We start from the raw sequence: 21,807 nt of genomic DNA, 5'->3' as shown, positions 1-21,807 counted from the left end.
ATGAAAAATTACAACAAAGATTTAGAGCAAACATCGGGGAAAAAATACCAAAAACATTAGCAAACAAGTCAACTGGATAACTAAGTACTTTTCTAAAAGAAAAAAAAAAAGAATGGAAGAGATTTCCAACAGGAACAAAAATACAAACCAAAAAATACTGAAAATATTTCATTCTAAAAAGGCAAGACAGCTAACAACTTGCTCTGTTTTCTTTTTCTTTAATAAATAACTATAGGAAGTAAGACAAAACTTAAAAGTACCATCTTAATCCGTGAACACAGATATCAGAAACAAAAGGCAACTAATGGTCAAGGTTTAAGAATGTATTATATTTTGAGTTTTCATTAGCAAAAAAATGAAAATGGATTAAGTTTCAAATCCTTTGTTAATGCAAATTAAAAACAGCTGCCACATATAGTCCATGGAGAAGAGTATAAGAAAGTAGAAAAGAATAAAAAACTAAAGGACAGCATTTTACAAAAGCAAATTACAGTATAACAACCATGTTAATAACATATATTTAAAAGTAATAGCAACAACAGAAAAGCAAATAAGGAAGAGGAAATATGAACAAAAGAGGTGCTCATTTAGAGACTTCCCAAGTTAATATTGTGAAGTATACCTTTGAAGGAAATCCACGTTTTCGGCTATATTTCCTATTAGGCCTCAGTTCCCTGTCATTCTGAGGAGGTCTGTCACCTTTCCCTTTGGGACTTGTAGTAACGGCAATGTCTGAAACCTGTTCTTGTGAAGCTGAATTCCCTAGTTTGTCCTCAATGCACGGCCGAATTCTCAGACTAAAAGATGCCTCCTTTATTAAATAGTGTAGCATATTAATTTCTTAACACAAACTCCTGTTTAACATATAAGCCAGCCTTGTAAATAAATACAAAAAATTTACCCATCCATCTTTTTAAGTCAATCCACCCTCCCCCAAGTGGCAATAAACTTAAGACTTTAAATTTCTGTAGACTAGACTATTGTTTATTGTAACTGAGTATCATATCCTAGGTAATTCCCAAGCTATAAAACTGCTGAAGCATATTTTAACATTTATTCTGCTATGTTATTAATCAACTTTCATAATGTCATGATTTTAAAGTTATGAATAAAATGCCCATCATGGTGAACTCTATATATGCTAGCATATAAATTATAATAATCGACTATACTATCTTCCACCCCTCCTCAACAGAATTCCTTTACCCATATGCCCCAACCCTTCCAGTTCTGCTGGAATGAAATATGAGGAAGAAATTATTCCCAGCACCACTGTAAACAGAAAAACAATTTCCCCACAGTAGAATCCATTCTTCATAACTGTTTGGATCAAGCACTCTGAGTATCTCCTGGTGAAAATAATGTAGAGAAAAAAATTCAAATTTCCTCTTCAAATTAGGAAGGGCAGGGAAGAAAAGGAGGCAGACAAGAAACTATGCAGGGCAATATTAAAAGGAAACAAACCCTCAAATTCCTTATGCTGACTGGTATTTTGAAACATATCTCAGATACAAAAGATAGACATACATGGTTATCCTTTCACATGAAAAGCTTTACTGGTAACAGGTTTTCAAGTTTACTAATGCATGGTTATAGGTGCATCTGTTAAAATAAAAATGCTTTAAAAGCATACTGGTTTTGAAGCACAGTAACTTCTATGAACTAAGTTTATTTTATAAATCTTTTCTCAAAGTTTTGTAACTTCTTGATTATTTTTCCAAAAGATGGTATTTTGGTAAATTTCACTTTGCCCAGTCAGAAGTTATAGAATTTTTCTGACTGTGGCTAAATCACAATGTAAATGCTACCCTGTGTCATTTTCTAGTCTTCATCTCAATTTTTCAGTGATCTGGTTTTGCTATAGTTCTAGGCCAGCCTGAGAAATGAAAAATCCTAATAGCCTTAAAATAAGTCCTCAGTGGCAAATGAAGTTGAGTCTTTTCCAACAGACAATATGCTAAACAATCACTAATGATATCCTGTACCTATAGCCTCTATAACCACAATGAATTTTACCTTTCCCAATGATTCTTAAAATTACTAAAGCTGTGCTTAACAAAACAAACTAGAAAAACCATGTTTCTGCAGCTGAAGATCAGAAATTACTAGATCTTCAAATCAACCATTAAAACTATTTTCAATGTCAATAAATAAAACTTTTAAACTTTCGTGTTTAAGAAGAATATATACAGCATTAACAATTTGAGGGTTTCTTCCCTGAAACACATTTTTCATTAAGGAATGCCTATAAAAATATCATCTTGAAAAACGGAGGGAAATTTAAATCTTCATTTCCAGCACTTTAATTACCAAAAAGCCGCTTACCGTGGTATCTGAAGCCTCAGACTGCACATCTATGTTTAGCGATGTGCTCTCAGCTACAGAACCAGATCCCACAGCTGAATCTATAGTCCGAACATCCTCCTCCTCATTTTCTCTAGCCTGAAATATTTTAGTGGTATAAATCATACAACTATTAAAAATGGCAATAAAATGTTATAATGGATGGCACGATTTTTTGAAAATATATTAACTCCTCTGGGGTAGGATCAGAATGTCATCAGTATATGTACACCAACACACTACAAAAATAACTCAATACATTATTTAAAAGGTTCAAAACTTACCAGGATTTTTTGAAGAAATTTCATGTATGACTTTTCTTGTTCTTTAAGGTGATCTATTAGATGAGTAAGGCGCTCAACATTAGCAGATCTTTCATTTTTCTCTACAAGATCTTCCCGCATGGAACTAGCTTTAGTAATATAGTCACGAATCTGAACAAGTCTGCTTACAATCTACAGGAAAAATATTTTTTTAAAAAAGGAAAGCAAAGTAAATAGTATGTAAAACTGAGCATAATTCACTCAACAGCAACAATTTTACAGACTTTTTATTTCAAATACAATAACCAAAGATACTTCTAGGTTTACTGTGTGAATTCATACATGTAAAAGATCTGAATCAAATTTAGAACTTAATCAAAACATAATTGACAATATTCACAACTCTAATTACTGTTAACTTAAAAATTTCAAAACTAGTTTTAATTTACATTACCTGAAAAATTTTATTTATAGAACTGCTTATCAAACTATTATTTACATAAATTTTTTGTTTATATTTCTTTATAAATTACAAGTATTATGAATTTTTTTTCTTTTTAAAGATTGGCTCTGACCTAACATCTGTTGCCAATCTTCCTCTTTCTTTTCTTCTTCTCCCCAAATCCCCCCCCAGTACATAGTTGTATATTCTAGTTGTAGGTCCTCCTACTTCCGCTAGGTGGGACGCCACCTCAGCATGGCTTCATGAGCGGTACTAGGTCCGTTCCCAGGATTTGAACCAATGAAACCCTGGGCTGCCGAATTGGAGCACACAAACTTAACCACTCAGCCATGGGGCCGGCCCCTACTTTTGAAAGTACTTTTCAAAAGCATTATGTCACCATTTAAAAAAATTCTTACGACAATCTATTAGTCATATTGTTCCCAAAACGTCTTTACTGAAAATTGGCAATACGGCATTTGGCAGATAAGCAGAAGCCTTAATTTACCTGAATATGCCATTTCTACAATCATTTTGGGTAGAAAGAAACTTACACTATTTTGAATAAATCTGACAGATTAATGAGGAGAGTCACAGAAGTACTTTACTGCTACCTAACAAAAATTCCTATGTGCATAATGCAATATAATTTTTTTTTAATCTTAACGTTTCTACTTAGAAGCTTATGAAAGCAAAGAGCAAAAGAAACAAATTTTATCACCTGGCTGCTCTCCATAGCAGGCTCTCCTCTCCCATTTTCTTCAGAGACTTGACAGTTTTGCAAAAGGTCATTACTTAAAGCAGAAGCGAATAATTCTTTACATTGTGCTGATCCAATCATTTCTCTCTTTTGAGGACTTAGAGTAGCATCTTTGCTCCTGTTAGTATTAATCTGCATAGGCAAAAAGTTGAAGGGCTTTCGATTTTCACTAAGCTGACGTTTGTTGTTGGCAGCTGTTGCTCTACCTTGAGAATCACTTCCAATGCTTCTCTATATATGAAAAAGAAACCAAATCCCACAAACATTAATCTTTCCATTTAAAAAAAATTCCAATGTCAGTTTCACCATCAGATATTGATTCAGGAGGTATGTATAAACAGCTTTCTAAGTAAGATTCAAAACAGCTTCGGATCTATCTAATTGTTTTACTAAAATATCAAAATTTGATTAACACATCCTATTCCTCACTTTGTCAGACAATTCAACCAATGAATATGAGCAAAATTAGTCTAACTGAAGTACTAGGACTATAGACCATATTTATAACTCATATAACTAGTCATACTTATTAAGAGAATTTTGTATAGGCTTTGGACCCAATGAATCAATGTTAATTAATATGAACATTGTGTCCATATGAAGCACTACCTGAAAAAGTACTCAGCTCAGTGCCTGGCATACAGTGAGTGTTCAATAATTAGTAAAGAGATGACTAAATGATATATGATCATCACCATCATCACACCAGACTTGAATCTACCTTATGCATATCTGGAAACTTGTTTATCTCTGTAAAGTACAGATGTGAAAGTAAAATATCTGTTAGGCATTCATTATTTTTTCTACTTGCTTTTAGTTCTAAACTTTATTTCAATGATTACAAATACAAACCATGGTTTTATTCTAAACCTGAGGTAATCCAGCACATCCCACACTTAGCCAATGATAAATATTCTAAACTGCATCTTTTCTTTTGCTTAATAACAACCTTTTTCAGTCACTAACACGCAAAACAGCTGCATAATGAAATCATTTAAGTTAGCCATAGAGTATAGTAATAAAGTCCCAAAACACTTGTCCTTAGCAAGTGTAGAAATAGACTTTGCTGCCCTCCAAAGAATACAGACCATCACCACTGATTAAAATTCTTTCCATATGCACAGAAACTAAGAAAAAAGAAATAAACAGCTCAATTTTTAAGACAAATTATTTAATCTATTTCAAATATTTCCCATAGTCATAACGCGATTTTCAAAATAATTCACAAACCTGATCTAAATCACTGAAGTTTATCCTCTGTTTAAGTTTCTCTAATTCTGCCTGCTCTGGAACAGACATCTGAGTCATATATCTACTGTGTGGAAACGTATGTGGAGTCTTTGTTCTTCGCCTTCCAACTCCTGGTGATGACTCCGGAGAAATATCATTAGTTACCCTTTTATCACTTTCTACACCAAACTTTTTCTTATTCTTTTCTGATGATCTATTTGCCTTCTTCTGTTGGCCACCCCAATCCTTTAAAAAAGTAAAGGCAAAAGTTAATCTGGCCTCAATCAAACCAGGAAAATAATTTGGTATGCTTAAAAAATTTTGGTCAGTCTTAAAATTAAAAATGACAAAACATTTTCACATACACATATAGTTGTAGAGACAATTATTTACTTCTGCTCATCCATTTTCCCCCCATTACATCTAGTCTAAATTTCAAAGACTGTCCTTCAGAAAACAGATTACTTCCCTATCATAGATCATTAATAAATATAAGACCCCAAATTCCAACCCTATAGTCAAATCTGAGTATTTTCAAAGGCACTTTTAAACATGGTTCTCTATTATTTATAAGTTGAATAGTAAAATAAATTAAAGATACCTTTACTGGCCTCCTTTAAAGTCAGTATGTATGATAAGAAGAAGACAGATCTGGAATCAACCTGGGTTCTAAAGTAATTATTGTATTCTGAAGAAACGCTCCAGTGTGTGACCCTAGGGAATTTATTTAACTTCCCATAGTCTCAGTTTCCTAGTCTCTAAAATAGTGCCACCTTTAAAACATGATTAAAAATAACACACATAAAACATCTAGCATATAATAAGCATGTGTCTAGCATATAACAGTGCCTACTACATAATAAGCAATGAATACAACTATTATTTTTTATGGGCAACATGGTAAGATCTGATAGGACGTGATAAAAAATGCTTAATGTTTTACCTAGAAAAAATTTTTATTTACTTAGGTATACACACATAACCTAACTCATTCAACAAAAAGTTCTATAACTTCCCACCTTATCCATATTGGAAGAATCTTTTAGTTTCATTACAGTAAACTCTTTTGGGATATTTTCCTCACTTATAATGAAACTCTCTTCTCTACAAACTGTCCCTCCACCCCAATCCATGTGTGGGTGTTCCTGCCAACCTCTTGTACTACTTACCCCACCCCATCCTGGCCACAAGTGACTGGAAAAGAGATGTTTATCCAATTCAAATTGAGATAATCATACTTTAAAATTTCAAACTGCAACTAAGAGATAACTCATCAGTATATAATACCAGCCATACTGAAAACTCTAGAATAAAGGGGCAGCCATAGTACACCACATGGACCAGAGAAGAGAGAAAGCTGGTCTGTGAAGAGAAAGTTGTGTTATGCAGAGGCACTCAGAAGGAAAGAGTCAGGGTAGTGAAAAACCCATGGTAGAAGCAACATTCTAGTTCCTTTTTCTAGTCCCTTCCTAAAACTCGGCTATATTCCTTTAGCTTATTTTCCATAAAACATCTTTATATCCGTATAATAAATCTCCTTTTTGGCTTAAGCTAACTCAAGTTGATAAGTTACCCGCAAACAAAAATGTCTTCAACTAATGTAACAGCCCAGGGTCCTTTAATACCTTGGCCAGCAAGAAAAACTGTGTTTACAAAGTTTCAGTGAGTTCAATTTGGCTAAGTCAGGGGAAAGCTGCATTTTAATAGTAGTAGTCAACAACACACCATCAATAATAAAGTACCATACCATATTGTTGAGTCGGTCATCAACGCCTTCATTGCTCCAGTTTGGTAAATCCTGATCGTTCATGCCTTCTTCAAAAGGACCTCCTCCTGTGGCCATACCGGCTTTAACAATTAATTTTCTAGAAAGCAAGTGAAAACTAACTTTTTTAACACATAAAAACAAACTTTAATTTTTAAATCATTCCATGAAGCTTAGCAATATAAAGGAATCTTGGAAAAGTTGATTTCATGAAATAAAATGAGGCACTGTCAACCACACACAGACAAATTGATTTAGCTGCAGGAGGCATATTATGATTCACATGAGTTCAGTAGCTAGAGTGATGGGGAGAGGAAGGAAAACCTCAGAACATCCACAATGTGTACTGGCCTGCATGCTTTAGAGTTATTTTACTTAATTTATTCAAGAGTCCTAAAAGGCAGAAATAAGACAGGAAAAAGTTATTAATAGCTAGAACCAAAATGGCTCTCAGAGAAGAAAATAATACTCCCTGAGACCTGGGCATTTATTTTGTGCCAAAGAGTCAAAGAGAGTAGAACTGCTGTGCATGAAACATACAGAAAGTACGGTTTTAATAGGAAGGAAGGTTAATGGTAAGCAACATGAGGAGAAAGCAGGGAAAGAGAAGCAGGACTAGGTAGGTTAATGGCCAGTAAAAGCCAAGAATACAGTGGCTAACAACATTTTCAAAATATTGGTGCCTATGCCCTATTTTAAATTGTATTGCTGCTACCTCATGGTTTTTCCTAAATCTTGACACAGTCTACCAAAGTCACAAATTCTCCCCACTAAAAAAAAAGTGGGGGTTTTTTGAAAATCAAGGAAAGTAGTGAATTTCATACCTGGGTCAAAGAGATGAGAAACAGAAGGAGCAATGGTAGAAGCAAAGGTTCAGAAGCAGAGATGATGATGAGAAAATAAGAGTTCTCCCTCATCTTTGGAGGACTGTGGATGTCCACTGGGCATGGAACCGCGCAGGCTGGAGGGGGACTGAGTGAAGAGGTGATGGTGAGATAACACTATCTATAATTCAAGGGGCAGGGAAAGCCATTAGACATCAGGGTTATAATAGGTCTCTTATTTTACAAACAGTAACACTAACATTCAAAGGAGTTGAATTTTGCCAAGGTCATTCAGCTAAAAATGTCAAAAAAGAATATGAACTCAAATTGCTTTGATTCTAGGATCCTAACTTATCTCATTCACTAGAGCATAATATTAAAAGGATTACTGCCACAATTAGAAGGACCCACAACTAAAATACATACAACTTTGTACTGGGGGGATTTGGGGAGAAAAAGAAGGAAAAAAAAATAAAAGGATTATCATCCATGACAACGTAGGATTAATCCCACAGATGTTTTAATGCTAGGATATCTACTAGAATAATATATTATATTAACAGATTACATAGTAGGTTAAATTTTGTCATCTCAGAATAAAAAGTAACGTTATAAAATTCAACACAATTTCAAAATATCTTTAAAAGTAGAAATACACTGATACTTCTTCACAGTTATATGTATTTTTATACTGTTTCTGTTTTTTTCAATGAGTATATTTTACTTTAACAATTTTCTAAAGAGTTGAAAGATATATATTTTAAACCAATAGCCAACAATCTTAAAATAAGACATAAAAGACCTCCCTATTAAAATAAAAACCAAAACAAGAATGTCACATCAGTTATTTAGCACTGTTTTAAAAGTTTTACAAAACAGAAAAATATGAAACACGTATTAATATCGAAAAGAGAAAAGGTGGTATTCTTAAAAAATATGCATTAGAAAACCTAGAGAACTTCAAAATATCACCAAAAACCATTTAGGAAATATACTGGGGGGAAATGATGCCACTTATGAAAGTGACAAAAACAAATAAAATATCTAGGAATAATATAATTTTGCCCTATGTGAAAAAGCACTATTAAACTCAATAAATAAGAGAAAATTTTAATAAGCAGGAAACAAACTATCTTCCCCAATGGGAAGACAAATACTATAAATATGCTATTTTTCCTAAATGTATAGGCTTAATAAAATTCCAATAAAAATCCCACTGGGATTCTTCTTGGAATAGAACAAAACAAGTCAGAATAAACAAGTGAAAAAAAAAATCGAATATCTGAAAAATAAAAGCAAGAGTAGCAATAAAGTAGAAAATTAGTCCCAAGATACTCAAGCACATTGAGTGCCTATACAGTTAAATAAGTACTAGCCTCCAAAAAGAAAATCCACGAATACATCAAATTAGAAAAATATAATGAGAAAAATTAATTATAGTTAACATGTGTATCTTGGCACTTGTTTACTATATGTCAAGCACCATGCTAAATATTTTATGTGCCCTGTATCGTTTAATCTTCACAACAATTCTATAACGTAGGATTAGTCAACTGATGGGACAATTTGCTAGCAACTTTGAAAAAGATTTATTTAGAGTTTTAACAGGCTTTTTAAACTAGATTCTTCACCTCAAACACAGAAGACAGAAAATGATTTGAGTGACTATTTTCTCAGTTCTCCCAAGGCTGGTACATACCCAGAAGAGAAATTAATTTACAGTAAACAATGGATGTCTTACAGTAAGAGAGCTTAATTCTCTCCCAATTGAAAAAGACTGTCTTATACCATAACACCAAGAGACTAAGTAGATTAAAACAGATAGATAAGATTAAAAAATCAAACAACAGGGGCCAGCCACATGGTGTAGTGGTTAAGTTCACTAGTTCCACTTTGGCGGCCCAGGGTTCACAGGTTCGGACCCCAGGTGCAAATCTACACACTGCTCATCAAGCCATGCTGTGGTGGCATCCCACATACAAAAAACAGAGAAAGATTGGCACAGATGTTAGCTCAGGGACAATGTTCCTCAAGCAAAAAGAGGAAGATCTTAGCTTAGGGTTGATCTTCCTCACCAAAAAAAAAAAACAACAAAAAAAACAAGTAAGAGATAAACAAGAAAATAGAACAGACCTTAAAAATAGAAATCTTACTAATTTGGAATGCAGAAATAAAAAGGAAAAAGTTCAACAGATTGTATTCACATAAAAGTGAATCCTAAGTATGCTGAGAATAAAAAGTAAACAACAAAATGGGAAAAAAATCTGAAAGAAATATGACATATAGTTAACGTCTTTACTATATAAAGAATTTGTAAAAAAAAAAATAAAACACTAAAAAAATAAAAGTATGAACACGCAATTTACAAAGAAATCGGTAAACATAACATGATAAAAATATTAATAATAAAGTCCAGGTGCAAACTAAAATAAAAGACTATTAAACTTCCTAAATTATATATATGACCCAATCCTAACGACAGCAAAGAGAAACTGGAACTCTCAGTCACTATGGTGAGAACATTAATTGGTATAACCTTTCTGGAGACCATTTTGACAACACTGTATCAAGAACTAAAACTGAATTTTGACCCAGTAATCCTACCCCTCTATAGGTAACCTAAGAAAATAACCTCAAATATGGGGGGCAGAGACTATAATGAAGGAAGTTGTTTATTATGCTATAATTGTGAAAAAACTGAAAACAAACTAAACGTCAAACAATAGGCTGAATGCTATTAGGCAAGGGTATCCTTCAAAACATATAATTATGAAGACTGAACAATACTGCTTGTGTTTATAACATTACCATATAGTACAAAACAAGCAAAAGGCAATATGCAAAATTGGATATAGATTTTTGAAAAACTAAGAAAATATACTAAATTGCTTGAATGAAAACAACTGTTGGCTACAGGAGTGGGAATGTGATAATTATTCCTCTTCTCTCTGTCTTATATATTTTCAGAAATACTTTATTTTTCATACTACAAATATATTTAAGAATTTTACAAAATAATTGACACACATAAAGAGTATGTCCAGTGAACTGAAATGACTCACTTAAACAAAACATTTTGCAACTACTATTTTCTAGATGTACAAACATAATTTGTAATATTAAAGAATAGGAGCTCAGAAAAATACATATGCAGTAGACTCGATACCATATTTAAAAGCACTATAAGCAAAATGTCTTAATATGTAAATTAGAATGAAAAATTGTTGAAGTATTTAAGTAAAAACCCTGACAATTTTTTTTCTTAAAATAGAGTATGTAACACTTTCTATCAGTAGAACAGTAAAGTAAGTTTACTTTAAGATAAACTTATTAGACTATATTTGGAGAGATAATGTTTTATATTCTATTTTTATATTATGATAAATTCCCCCTAAATGAGAAGTTTCCTGTAAGGATCTATTTGTAGGCTAATTACTCTGAGCACTATCAAAATAAGTTTCTAAAACAATTTAAAAACTATGTATTAAAATTAGTTCGGGAAAACTAGATTAAATATTCTTCTAAATCTTTTTTAAAAGACCATTTACTACATAAAGTCTATTAAGTTTATAAAATAAACAACTTCATCTACTGTTATATTGTAATTGATATGTGATGAGATGGAATATTTAATAACTTAATAATTAGGATACCAAATGTATTAAAAGGCACATCCCTAGAGAAGTAAAAATATTAGTATAAAACTAAAAAATAACTGCATGTCAATTCTCAGTATGTTAAAATCCAGCTGATTTCTCTAAGACAATAAATATGCCAACCTCTCCTACCACCTCAAAGTTACCATTAAGAATACAGGATCTCTGCCTTCTAAATTTTATTCTGTAGACACATTACTATAAACTGTTATTTATACTGTTTTATTATTATAAACTATTATTTACATAGAAAAATTTACCATAATCAAAACACTAGGCATGTAAAGAAGAGGACCAAGACTTCTACAGCAAATCAACAGGGCTTGGGGACTATAATGATGGGGAGACAAGGCAGTGAGGGAGGGGTTAGAGCATGAACTGCAGGTTTCCAGCTGGAACAACTGGGTATATGATGTATTCAAAGTGATTTGAGTTTTTGTTGTTGAGAGACACTGACGAGTTCAGTTTTGGAAATGTTGGGTTTGAGATGCCTATTGTACACCCAATTAAATTTGTCTAGTGGACAAATACTGATCTCTCGGAAGTGAAATCTAGGCTAAAGAGAGAAGTGCAAGTCTGCCACTCATAAAAGTACCTGAAGTGGAAGGGAAGGTTCAGGAAGAAGATAAAGAGTAAGAGAAGAAGACTGGACATGGAACATTGATATTTAGGAGAAAGACAGAGGAAAAGAACACTGAGAAGGTACAGAAAGGCAGGAGGGAAATCAAGAATGTGCTAGAAAGAGGAATAAAGTGTGTAAAGGAGGAAGATATGATCAGAATGTGAGATGTTACTTAGTCATATAAAAGAGTACTAGGAAGTGTCCACTTGGATTTAGCAACAAGGAGGTTACCAATGACCTTGGTAAGAGCAATTTCAGCAGGGTGATGAGGGTCAATTCCACAATTAGAATGCATTTATTAACAGGAAGGGAAAAAAATAAAGGAAGTCATTAAGCAATTTTTTCAAGGAACCAGTCTGTGAAGTGAAGCAGGCAGAGAAGGTCATGAAGAAAGTTTTGTTAAAATGGAAGTATCTTGAGTACGTCTAAAATTTGTGGAGAAAGAGCTAGTAGAGGGAGATACCGAAGACACAGAAGAGAAAGGAGGTAAGCAAATAGCATGGGTTCTCTGGAAAAGTGGGAGCGACTGGGTTCCAGCACATAAGGAAAATGATTAGCTTTAGACAGGCAGAGGGAAACCTCTTTCACTGAAACAAAAGGAAACAAGTAAAGGATGAAACTGGATAGAGGCTGGTTAGCAGAGTTCGTGGTAGGAAGTTGAGGGAGTTCGTAAGTGATATGAAGTAGAAAGGACTGTTAAATTTGTCATGAGAGTGAGGTGAGTGAGAGATTTGAGAAGAGTAAGGGAGAATCACTGTGGGCAAAACTCACGACTCAGGTGAGAGCAGAGATCATTCACGGATATAACTAAGCCATCCAAAGCTGGCACTTTGCCAGGGAGGTTTAACAGAAGGACAATAAGATAGGAAAGTTAAGCCAGAGGAAAACAATTGGTGTAAGTGATGGAGGATAGTATAGGAAGCTAAATGGGGATAAAAGTAAAATTCTTCTACTTTAAACGAGCACTTCTATCCACCCTATAACCTACAAACTAAGTTGAAAATATTATATATTTATAAGTTTAATTTAGCTATTTTTGACAGCTTTATTTGGCTGCCTTATCTTGCAAAGACACGAAATGCAAAAATACTATGGTAATTTATAAGCTACTTTCAGTGACTGATCTTTTTGAAGAAAATCCTGTTGCAGGATTCCCTCTATAGAGCAGTATTATATATATATCTTAGCAGGATATCACAGTATTTACCATGGAAATACTAAGGTTTACCTTTGAAATAAGAATACAAAGTAAAGAAGAAATTAAGTAATCAAGTAAACAAAAAAGATTATTTTCCTAAAATCTTTAAAATTCAGATATTATTTCTCAAATGGCATTAAATTACTCAAAACCATTTCTGCAAATATCTTACTTCTTAACTGACAGCTATAGATCAAAGTTTTAGAACTACTCATCCAAATAAAACAACGTAGAAAGTACATTTTTTCCCCCTAAATATCTACTTAGAGTCACAAAATAACCAAAGCTGGTATTTTACATATCCGTGCAAGTTTTCTAAAGGTTGCATTATTTGGGGTATTTCTTTTACTAATTATAAAAAGGAAATACTCAGTACACTGTTTTGAAAGTCTTAATACAGTATATAACCGTACTAAGCATTTTTAAAGGTAACTGAGAAGAAAATTTGTATTTGGTAATGTGTGTTGTTTAGTCCGCTTCATTTGAGGAAGTTCTCAATTTCTTCTCTGTACTTAAGATGGTCAAGTACCAAAAAAACCACATAGGATCCTTTCCACAGCTCTTTCAGGCTCGCTCTTTGAGACTTTCTAAAAATTTCAGTAATTTTCTAGAACTTGAGGTATTTCTACAATTACCTTCTTCAAATTAAACAACTGAAAACTCTTAAGATATCGGGAGGAGGGAGATAAACAGACTGCAACAAAATTTAACATTCAATTTGAATCAACAAAAATTTGATTAGACCTAACTACATACCAAGTATTGCATAAGGTCTATCTTACCATTTTCACACCAACAAAATTTAACATATCCTTGCTTTCTACAAAAGCAGGAAGAACCCTGAGGTCAATTAAATTCTGCTTGCCAAGACCTCTCCCTCCCTGCAATTTATATTCAAATCTATCACTTCCTTGTCATTGATTACATATACCTTCTTAGACAAATCTGCAGGTCCTGCTACCACCATCCACCTGGAACCCCTATCATTAGCGCCACTTCATCCCATACTCAGCAACAACAGCTCTTCCTATCATCCCCTTCCACTGCACCATTCCAAACTCTCTATACATCCTCCACCTGTTCCCAAACATTCTTCCTCTATCTTTAGCTCCAATAAAATCCCAAATCCCTCTAAAAGCATTATTTCCTTGGAAATTCCTTCTAAATAAAGACGCTACTCTTCCTAGTCTCCCAGATTCATGGGGAAAGGATACTATTTGCAGACCATTCTTATTTAACTAATGCTTAACCTTCCTCTTTTGAACAAATTCGCCATCAAAAATGTCACTCTCCCTATTTTGGGCACCATTTGCTACTGTCCTTCCCAAAACAGTCTTGTACTTTTCTTGATAACAACTGGCTTGTGGTTTCATTCTCCACCTTCTTTCCTGCTTTCATGACTTGAACATTTGCCATGATTTTTCTAAGACTCTGGCCTCAATTCCAACATCCTCCTCATCTTCTCTATTCCAATACTGTTTTCACTCTGAACTGGTAATTTGTTCAAGATTCTGAACTTCTGAAATTCCTCTTTCTGATCATTAAGTCCTTGCATTCTACTCTCACTTGCTCTTTCCTGCTCTTGGCCCTGCTGAATACTTCCAATCCCTTGATCATTTCTGTCTCCAGGAATCCATTAATCCCTTGCTTCCTTACTTAACCTCAAACACAAACCCACAGCAGCCATTCCAAAAATGCCTTGACTTCCTCACCTATTTGCCTGTTCTATCAAATCAATTATGGATAAATCCCACTACTTGCTTTCTCTGTTTCTACTCTCAAACTGTCAAAGTGTGGGGAAATAGTTATAAAATGGCATTGACTGCATCCACTACTGAGGTATACTACACTATACGGTACACACACACACACAAACTTCTAAAGGGGAGGTTTACTCCATGAGGTAAGGCACTTTATCTGTTTTGCTCACTGCCATATCTCCAGTACTTTACAGTCATTAAGTAGCACATTATAGACACTCAATAAAATTTGTAAGATGAACGTATTGCTATGTACCTCCTGTTGACTTCTTACTGAATTCCCTGGTGTGATTATTCCAAACCTTTCTACTTTTCCTACATCTCAAATACACTTGCCTCCTTCACAAATGGCCAAATCTCTTATTGAGAAAACCAAGATCTTCTAATGGGAGTTAATTCAATTGCCCTACATTTTTATTCCATCTTATCCAACTTCCCTAATGTATTAAAAGGAAAATTATTTATTTTATAACTGATTTTATAATTCTTTGTATTTTACTAAGTGCCTCCTATACACTCTAACGTTAAGAACTCAAATGCACATATTCACATTTGACCTTTCCCTTGAGTTTCATTTTTCTTGTCCTATTCTGCTATAGTCTTCCAATTAAAAAAGAAAACACTACTGAGAATTATAATTAACATATAAATCAATGCCAATCTGTATTTTCTCATGAGTCAGCTTATTTCACAAAGGAGTGGAAGATGAGTCTGCTTTACTATAAAGCAAGGATATACTAAACAAATTTTGAAAATGAACTGTCTTAAAATTTCAACAATATAAATTCAGACTCATTGAGATTTTCTTAAAAGAGCAATTATTTCTAAAACACATGTAACAAAAATGTCTTCTAATCCTCATCTTTTAGTCATTTAATTTCTAAATTGTCCTTGGCAAACAATTACTTATCTTTCCCTTAATGAACTCACACTGACTTTTTTCTGCTGGTCAGAAACTATCTTTAAATCACCAGCATTTGATAATGCACTGTGCATAGAAACTAAAGTTTAAAGTAATTTCAGATAGCTGAAAGAAAAAAATGAAATAGTAATAGTATTGTATAACAGCCAATCAAAACAGCCAATGAACAGAGAAGTTGTAGAAGAAGATGACTTCAGATTAAATGGATTTGGAAAGAGAGGGTATCCAAATAGTTGTTCCAGAACAAATTCAGATTCAAACAGGCTGAAGAAACTCTGTGAAGACAAAGGCATTTCAAAGGGTAATGCATAAACTATTCCAGTATTTAATAATTAGGGATGACATAGCTCTTTTCTAACAAAAGCATGAAGGCAGACCAAAGTGATATGCCAAAGAGCAGGGCAGACAGGGCAGCAATACAAGACTATTTATTTACTACACAGAGAGGGCCCTCAACCGTGCTCTGGGATTGTGACAGCAGTCTCCATCAGAAAGTCGCCTTCAACTATAATAAGAAGGACAATAACATATATAATGATGTCAAATTACCTGTTTAGAAACTAGTTTTTGCAGCTTAGAAAAGGCTCCTTTCCTGCTTCACACTTCAAAGCGGTTGCCTGCTTGTGATTAAAAAAAAAAAATCACGTCAGTAAATTCCTTACGCTATCAAGCACAAATAACAAAATTCTATTTATAACCAAAAATGTTTAGAAAGTCAACAGGAGAGCAAAAATCCAATTTATCAATATTTTAAACTCAAGTTACTTTAATTCTTTTGAAAAAACAGTGTGATACAGATAAATGTTTCACATCCTCCAAACTTGTAGGATCCTACGGAACAGCAAAGTGATACCTTAACATCTACTCTGAAATATAATGAAAACGGTTAACCCTAATTATCAGGTAAAGATCCACGCCAAAGTTTACTCTTCAGGTTGATCAAGGCATTAACTTTCTGTCACCCAAACTACTCAAGAACATGGTATATCCGACGATGAAAAAAGGTTTCTTTATTTAAAAGGTAGCGCCTTCACAAGAAAATAACCTCGTCACCGCATAAACACAAGGTTTATTTACCCTCAGTTCGAAAACTCAGTATTAGGATGGTTCCCAGGGGCTCCCCCCAGGAAGGTGATAGGGAAAGAAAGGAGCAGGTGCACCAGGCTCCACCACCCACTCCAGTAACCAGAGAACAGCAGAAGGCGGAGTCTGGAAGGCAGTTATGGGGCGGGGGCGGTAGGGGCGCCCAGAAAGCCCGCTCCTTCCAGCGCCAAAACACGAGCCGTCACCCGTGGCGCACCCCGCACAGACCTCAAACCAGTCACACACACACACACAAAACTCAGGCCAGGCGAGCTGCCGAGGAGTGGGCCGCGGGATGAAAAGTTTGGCCGACCCGCCTCCCTCGCGAGGCCTACTGCCTAATCCCCAGACACCCGTTTCTGCAAAGCAAGCAACGTTTCCCGAATCCCACTTGGCATTTCGTTTTCCCCATCCCAGGCCCACTGGAACTGGACCTGCTGCGAGGGATGGAGGAGGGGAGCGACGGGATGGGATTCGGGGAGCACTGTGAAATTAACATCCCCCCCCGCAAGTCTAATCCACCTCTGAGCCCGAGTCAGGAACGCCTCCCGGCCCTTACGGCTCCCGGACGCCCAAGACGCAGACAGCGCGCCGCTCACAGCCCAAGCCCAGGGTCGCGTCGCTCCTCGCCGGCCCTTCTCAACGCAAAATTCCGGACCTCGAGAGCCTCGCAAAACGGAATTTAGGGGATGGGAGGGACGGAGGGGGCGCAGTGACGGAGACCATGGCCACAAGGCCCCTTGCTACGGAGAACCAGACCCTGTGACCCTGGCAACCAAACCACAGCGCCCGCTCCGCTCCCTCCAGGGGACATCCCTGGAGCACCCGGGACCAGAAAAAGAGGGGCGGGGAGGCAGGAAGGGGGTCTCCCGTCGCTGACGCGTCCGTCCCTAGATGCTCACCCGGAGGTCGCGTCGCTCGGCCCGGGGGAGGGAGCGGACCGACTGCCTGGGGGACGTGAAGCAGCAGCCAGAGGACCAGGGGCCACGGGGAGGCGCGGGCCGGAGGCCAGGCCCTACAGGTCCAGCGTCCCAGAGCCGTTGCTCTCCCGCCCTGCCCGCGCTGCCCTGTTGCCAAGGGCTGGGGACGCGCACAGACATTACCTGTAAACGAAGCAGCCGCTCCTGCCAAGGGCGGAGTAGCGGTCGGCCCCCACGACCCTCCACCCGCGGCGGGGAAAGTCCACAAGTCCCCTGGCTGCCTAGGGCGCAATGGCCGCCTTTTCTACCTCAGCTCCTCGGCGCCAACCGCCGCAGCCACCGCCATCTTAGGATCTCATTGTGGTGGGAGAAGCGGGGCGGGGGGACTGCAGAGGGGGCACCGCGCGGGGAGACATGCGCTGTCTCCTCGGCAACGGCCGCGCGGGGGCGAGAACTCGCTGGGGCGGGAGCCGCAGTGCGATCAACGCGCTAGACTGGAGTCATGTGACCCGCCGGAGTCTGTGGTGTCACTTCTGCCTCTTTAGCCGGGCGCCGATTACACAAACGAACTACCACAGACTACATATCCCAGAATGCCAAACTCGACCCCCGGTTATAAGTGCCTGTGTGTTCACCAAGGGGGGAATGACTACAAATCCCAGCAGGCTGTGCGCTTGCGGCGCTGCTTGTCGAAGGACCGGCTCGAGGCCTGCGCGGAAGTGGGTTGACCCCCACCTCAGCAGCCGGGGAAAGAGCGGAGGTGCTTTCTGGTGTTCCGTGGGGGTGTCAGCTCCGGACGCTGCCGGAAGGAGGAGGGAAGACCAGAGACCCGGATCACCCTTCTGGTCCCTGTCCACCCACATCCCGGTCACGCAGAGGTGGAAAGACAAGGGCCTTTACAATGTAGTCCTAGTTTTACACGTGAGGGGATAAATCCACGGGAGTTAATTGTCTAATCGTCGTATATCTGGTCAGTGGGAGAATCATAAATGTTAATAATTAACGCCACCTTGTATTAATGCCCTACTTTTGCCTTAAAAAAACCAGATTATTTTCATCAGAATGTAATACCAAGAAGGTTTCTCTAAAAGCGTAGTTTCTGAATTCCCTTTTGATTACACTCGTCTCAGTAGCAGCTCTTTTTAAGGTTAGTAAATTGATAGGTTGTCTCGTAAAACAAAACAAAAAAAATGCTGCAAAGTGACAATTAAGGCCTTCAGGGTACCTACTTTGAAAAGTTAAAACACAGGTCAATTTTACTTGAGTCCAAGGGCATTCTATTTTTAGACAGTTTATTTTGGGATAAGTTAGTTTGTTTTAAGCAAAATAAAGATGTGAGGAATGACGAATGGGCATCTGGGTTCCAACAACAAGTTACTCTCAACGACCAACAGAAATTGTTCACAAAACCAATTAATGGAACTGCATCTCAATACATAATTCGGATAAATAAAGCTCTTGCTGCTCCTGTAATTTGCAACTGTATCCAGGTTCAGTCTCAGGGCAACGATCTTTGACACTATTTATTCGTCATACATTTTTTAGGACTTTCTGTGTGTCTAGCATTGCTAATTACGAAAGTAGCAAAAACATGGTCCCTGCCGTCGAAGAGCTCATATTTTAGCCAATGATGGAGAAATAGGGTATGATGTAAATAAGGTCTGTTTTGTAAGAAAACAAAGGGCTGTGGAAACTCAGAGCAAAGAGCGACTCACCGATTAGGTGTCTATTGTGGTGCAGAGCGCCCGAGGCCCCATTCTGATTCTGCTGCTCACTGTCTCTAAGATCTTGGCCAACTTGCTTAACCTTTTTGAGCCTCAATTGCCCCATCTATAAACTTAGGGAGCGGGAATAATATTGCCTACCTTGGAGAGTTTTTTTTTTAAAGTAATGTTTGTTTTGTAGAAGGCACAGGGTTAAGCATTTCATCCATTGTGATTTTCCTAATTCTCACAACTATCCAGAAGAGAGTGATCCTGCATCCATTCTATCTTACAAATGAGAGGTTAAATAAATCACTAAGGTTCTGAGAGCTCCAAGTGTTAGAGCCCAAGTTTAAACTGAAGTCTGCTGATTTCTTGGAGGGATTTTTTGATTGAATTAGAAAATGCATGGGAAAAAGTGCTAGTATATGGTAAGGCCCCAAAATATTAGCATCATCATCATCATTTTGTTTTATACATATATGTTATTATTTTTAAATTTGTAGGACTATTGTCATTAAAACAATTCAAATGAATTCAAAGGCATTACTGAAATCAGTATGGTCATTATGGTTTTTGAATTTATAGACCCCCAAAAATGTCAGTTCTATTATGTCTGTTTGGTGGTGGGAGGAGTCTGAGAAATTTTTGCCTTAGAAGGAGGTCTTCAGTGGCTTAGTGGTTAAGTTCACGCCCTTGGCTTCAGCAGCCTGGGGTTTGAGGGTTTGGATCACCAGCACAGACCTACACACTACTCACCAAGCCATGCTGTGGCAGCATCCCACATACAAAATGGAGGAAGATTGGAACAGATGTTAGCTCAGGGATAATCTTCCTCAGCAAAAAAAAAAAAAAAAAAAAGAGGGGTGTCCTCAAACTCAAATATATGCATTACTGATCTTAGCAGAGGACAGCACAGAAAAAATATAAAATTATCCCAGACTTCCAAAAACTTAACATCTAGTTAGGAAAACAAACCTTATGCAAATGAATCAGTTTAGTACTAGTAGTGTATGAATATGGCAAATAAATGGTACAGACAGTGCTTTAGGAATTTGGTGAAAAAGTATCGATGTATTGCCTCAGAGATAATAACTCCAGGATTTCTTTGTAGGATGAACTTAGGGACCATAGTCTGGTGAGAATGTAGTTGGGGCACAGGAATGGCTTCTAAGAGATACACATTGAAACTACATCTCAGTTTTCCACATTAAAGAACAGCTTAGTGCATGTATTAAAGATGAGAGAGGAAGCCTAAATAAACGGAAGAATGATGTTCAGGGAAAAGGACCACACATCCAGAATAAGCAATGGACAAAACAGAAACCAGACTGGGTGAAGTATAGGATTCACATGGGGTTGAGGATGGAGAGGCAGGAGAAGAAAGCAATGGTGAAGAAAGTTGAGGCCAAACTACAAAATCTTAAATGTTGATCTGAAGAGTTTGGGCTTTGTTCTGTAGATGGTGTGAAACCGATTGAGGTTTGGGAAGAGGCAATGAAATAATGAGGTTGTTCTCTTAAGATTTAGTGGCAATGTTTAGAACAGACTAGGGAGAGTAGAGGAGAGGGAAAGAGAAGGAGAACAGGTGGTGACCGGCGGGAAGTAATTGAGGCCTGGCCTAAGGCAGGAGCAGAAAGAATCAAGTCAAGGAGTTGGATTCTGATGGTAAAGTAAATCAGTTGTCATGCTGTGTAAAATATTTATTTCTGTTATTTGATATTTAGTGTGACTGATTGGGGGCACTTAGAATATAACGTTTTGCACTATATTGTTTATCTCTTTAATGTGTTCTGTGTGTTCCTTATCCACAGATGGACTTTAAGCCTGGCTAGAGCAGAAACTCTGCTTTTTGTGCTTCTTTATATACTGAATGCCTTGTAGAGTTCTTTCATTTGGACGTTCATTAAATCGGTCTTTGAAAAAAAACAGTTTTTTGCAGTACCTACTTTTAACCTGCAGGTGGTGATAGACCCTAAAGGAAAAATCTTCAGTGTCCACTGTACTACTATTATAACTGAATTTTATCATTGTTTTTATGTGATTTTTGATACAACCAAGAGAATATATGTCATTTATGTAAATTATAAGTACAATAATAAAGGAAACATTCAAGAACCCACTACCTAACGTAAAACATAAAGTATAATCAATATATTTAAGGACCCCCCATGCTTTTCTTTAAACTCATTCCACTTCTTTGAAGACATAAACTCTATCCTGAATGATATCGATGTTATCATTTCTTCATTTCCATTATATAACTATAGATATTCATAAATAATGTATTGTTTAGTTTTGGTTGTTTACACACTT

The 21,807-nt window shown here is 36.7% G+C and overlaps 1 protein-coding gene across 50 annotated transcripts in view; it reads right to left on the bottom strand.

Moving 5' to 3' along the window:
- Positions 1–18,386, bottom strand: part of PCM1 (pericentriolar material 1) — an 85,943-nt gene extending 67,557 nt beyond the window's left edge. For 7 of the 50 annotated variants that reach the window (XM_070252892.1, XM_070252901.1, XM_070252926.1 and 4 more), the window contains exons 1-8: positions 17,972–18,378; positions 16,335–16,402; positions 7,628–7,775; positions 6,786–6,903; positions 5,039–5,284; positions 3,770–4,039; positions 2,628–2,798; positions 2,326–2,442 (exon numbers count right to left, since the gene is read on the bottom strand). In XM_070252892.1, the coding sequence (XP_070108993.1) occupies positions 2,326–2,442; positions 2,628–2,798; positions 3,770–4,039; positions 5,039–5,284; positions 6,786–6,881 (900 nt within the window). In that variant the 5' untranslated portion in view covers positions 6,882–6,903; positions 7,628–7,775; positions 16,335–16,402; positions 17,972–18,378. Of the gene's footprint in view, positions 1–622; positions 812–2,325; positions 2,443–2,627; positions 2,799–3,769; positions 4,040–5,038; positions 5,285–6,785; positions 6,904–7,627; positions 7,776–16,334; positions 16,406–17,971 lie in introns of all 50 variants that reach the window. The other 43 variants (XM_070252911.1, XM_070252919.1, XM_070252933.1 and 40 more) reach the window with 12 other exon arrangements.
- Positions 18,387–21,807: the final 3,421 nt, after the last annotated feature.

The sequence above is a fragment of the Equus caballus genome, chromosome 27 (assembly GCF_041296265.1).
Source record: "Equus caballus isolate H_3958 breed thoroughbred chromosome 27, TB-T2T, whole genome shotgun sequence".
Taxonomy (NCBI): Eukaryota; Metazoa; Chordata; class Mammalia; order Perissodactyla; family Equidae; genus Equus; species Equus caballus.
The sequence above is the reverse complement of the archived record's forward strand: the minus strand, read 5'-3'. Positions and strand labels throughout refer to the sequence as shown.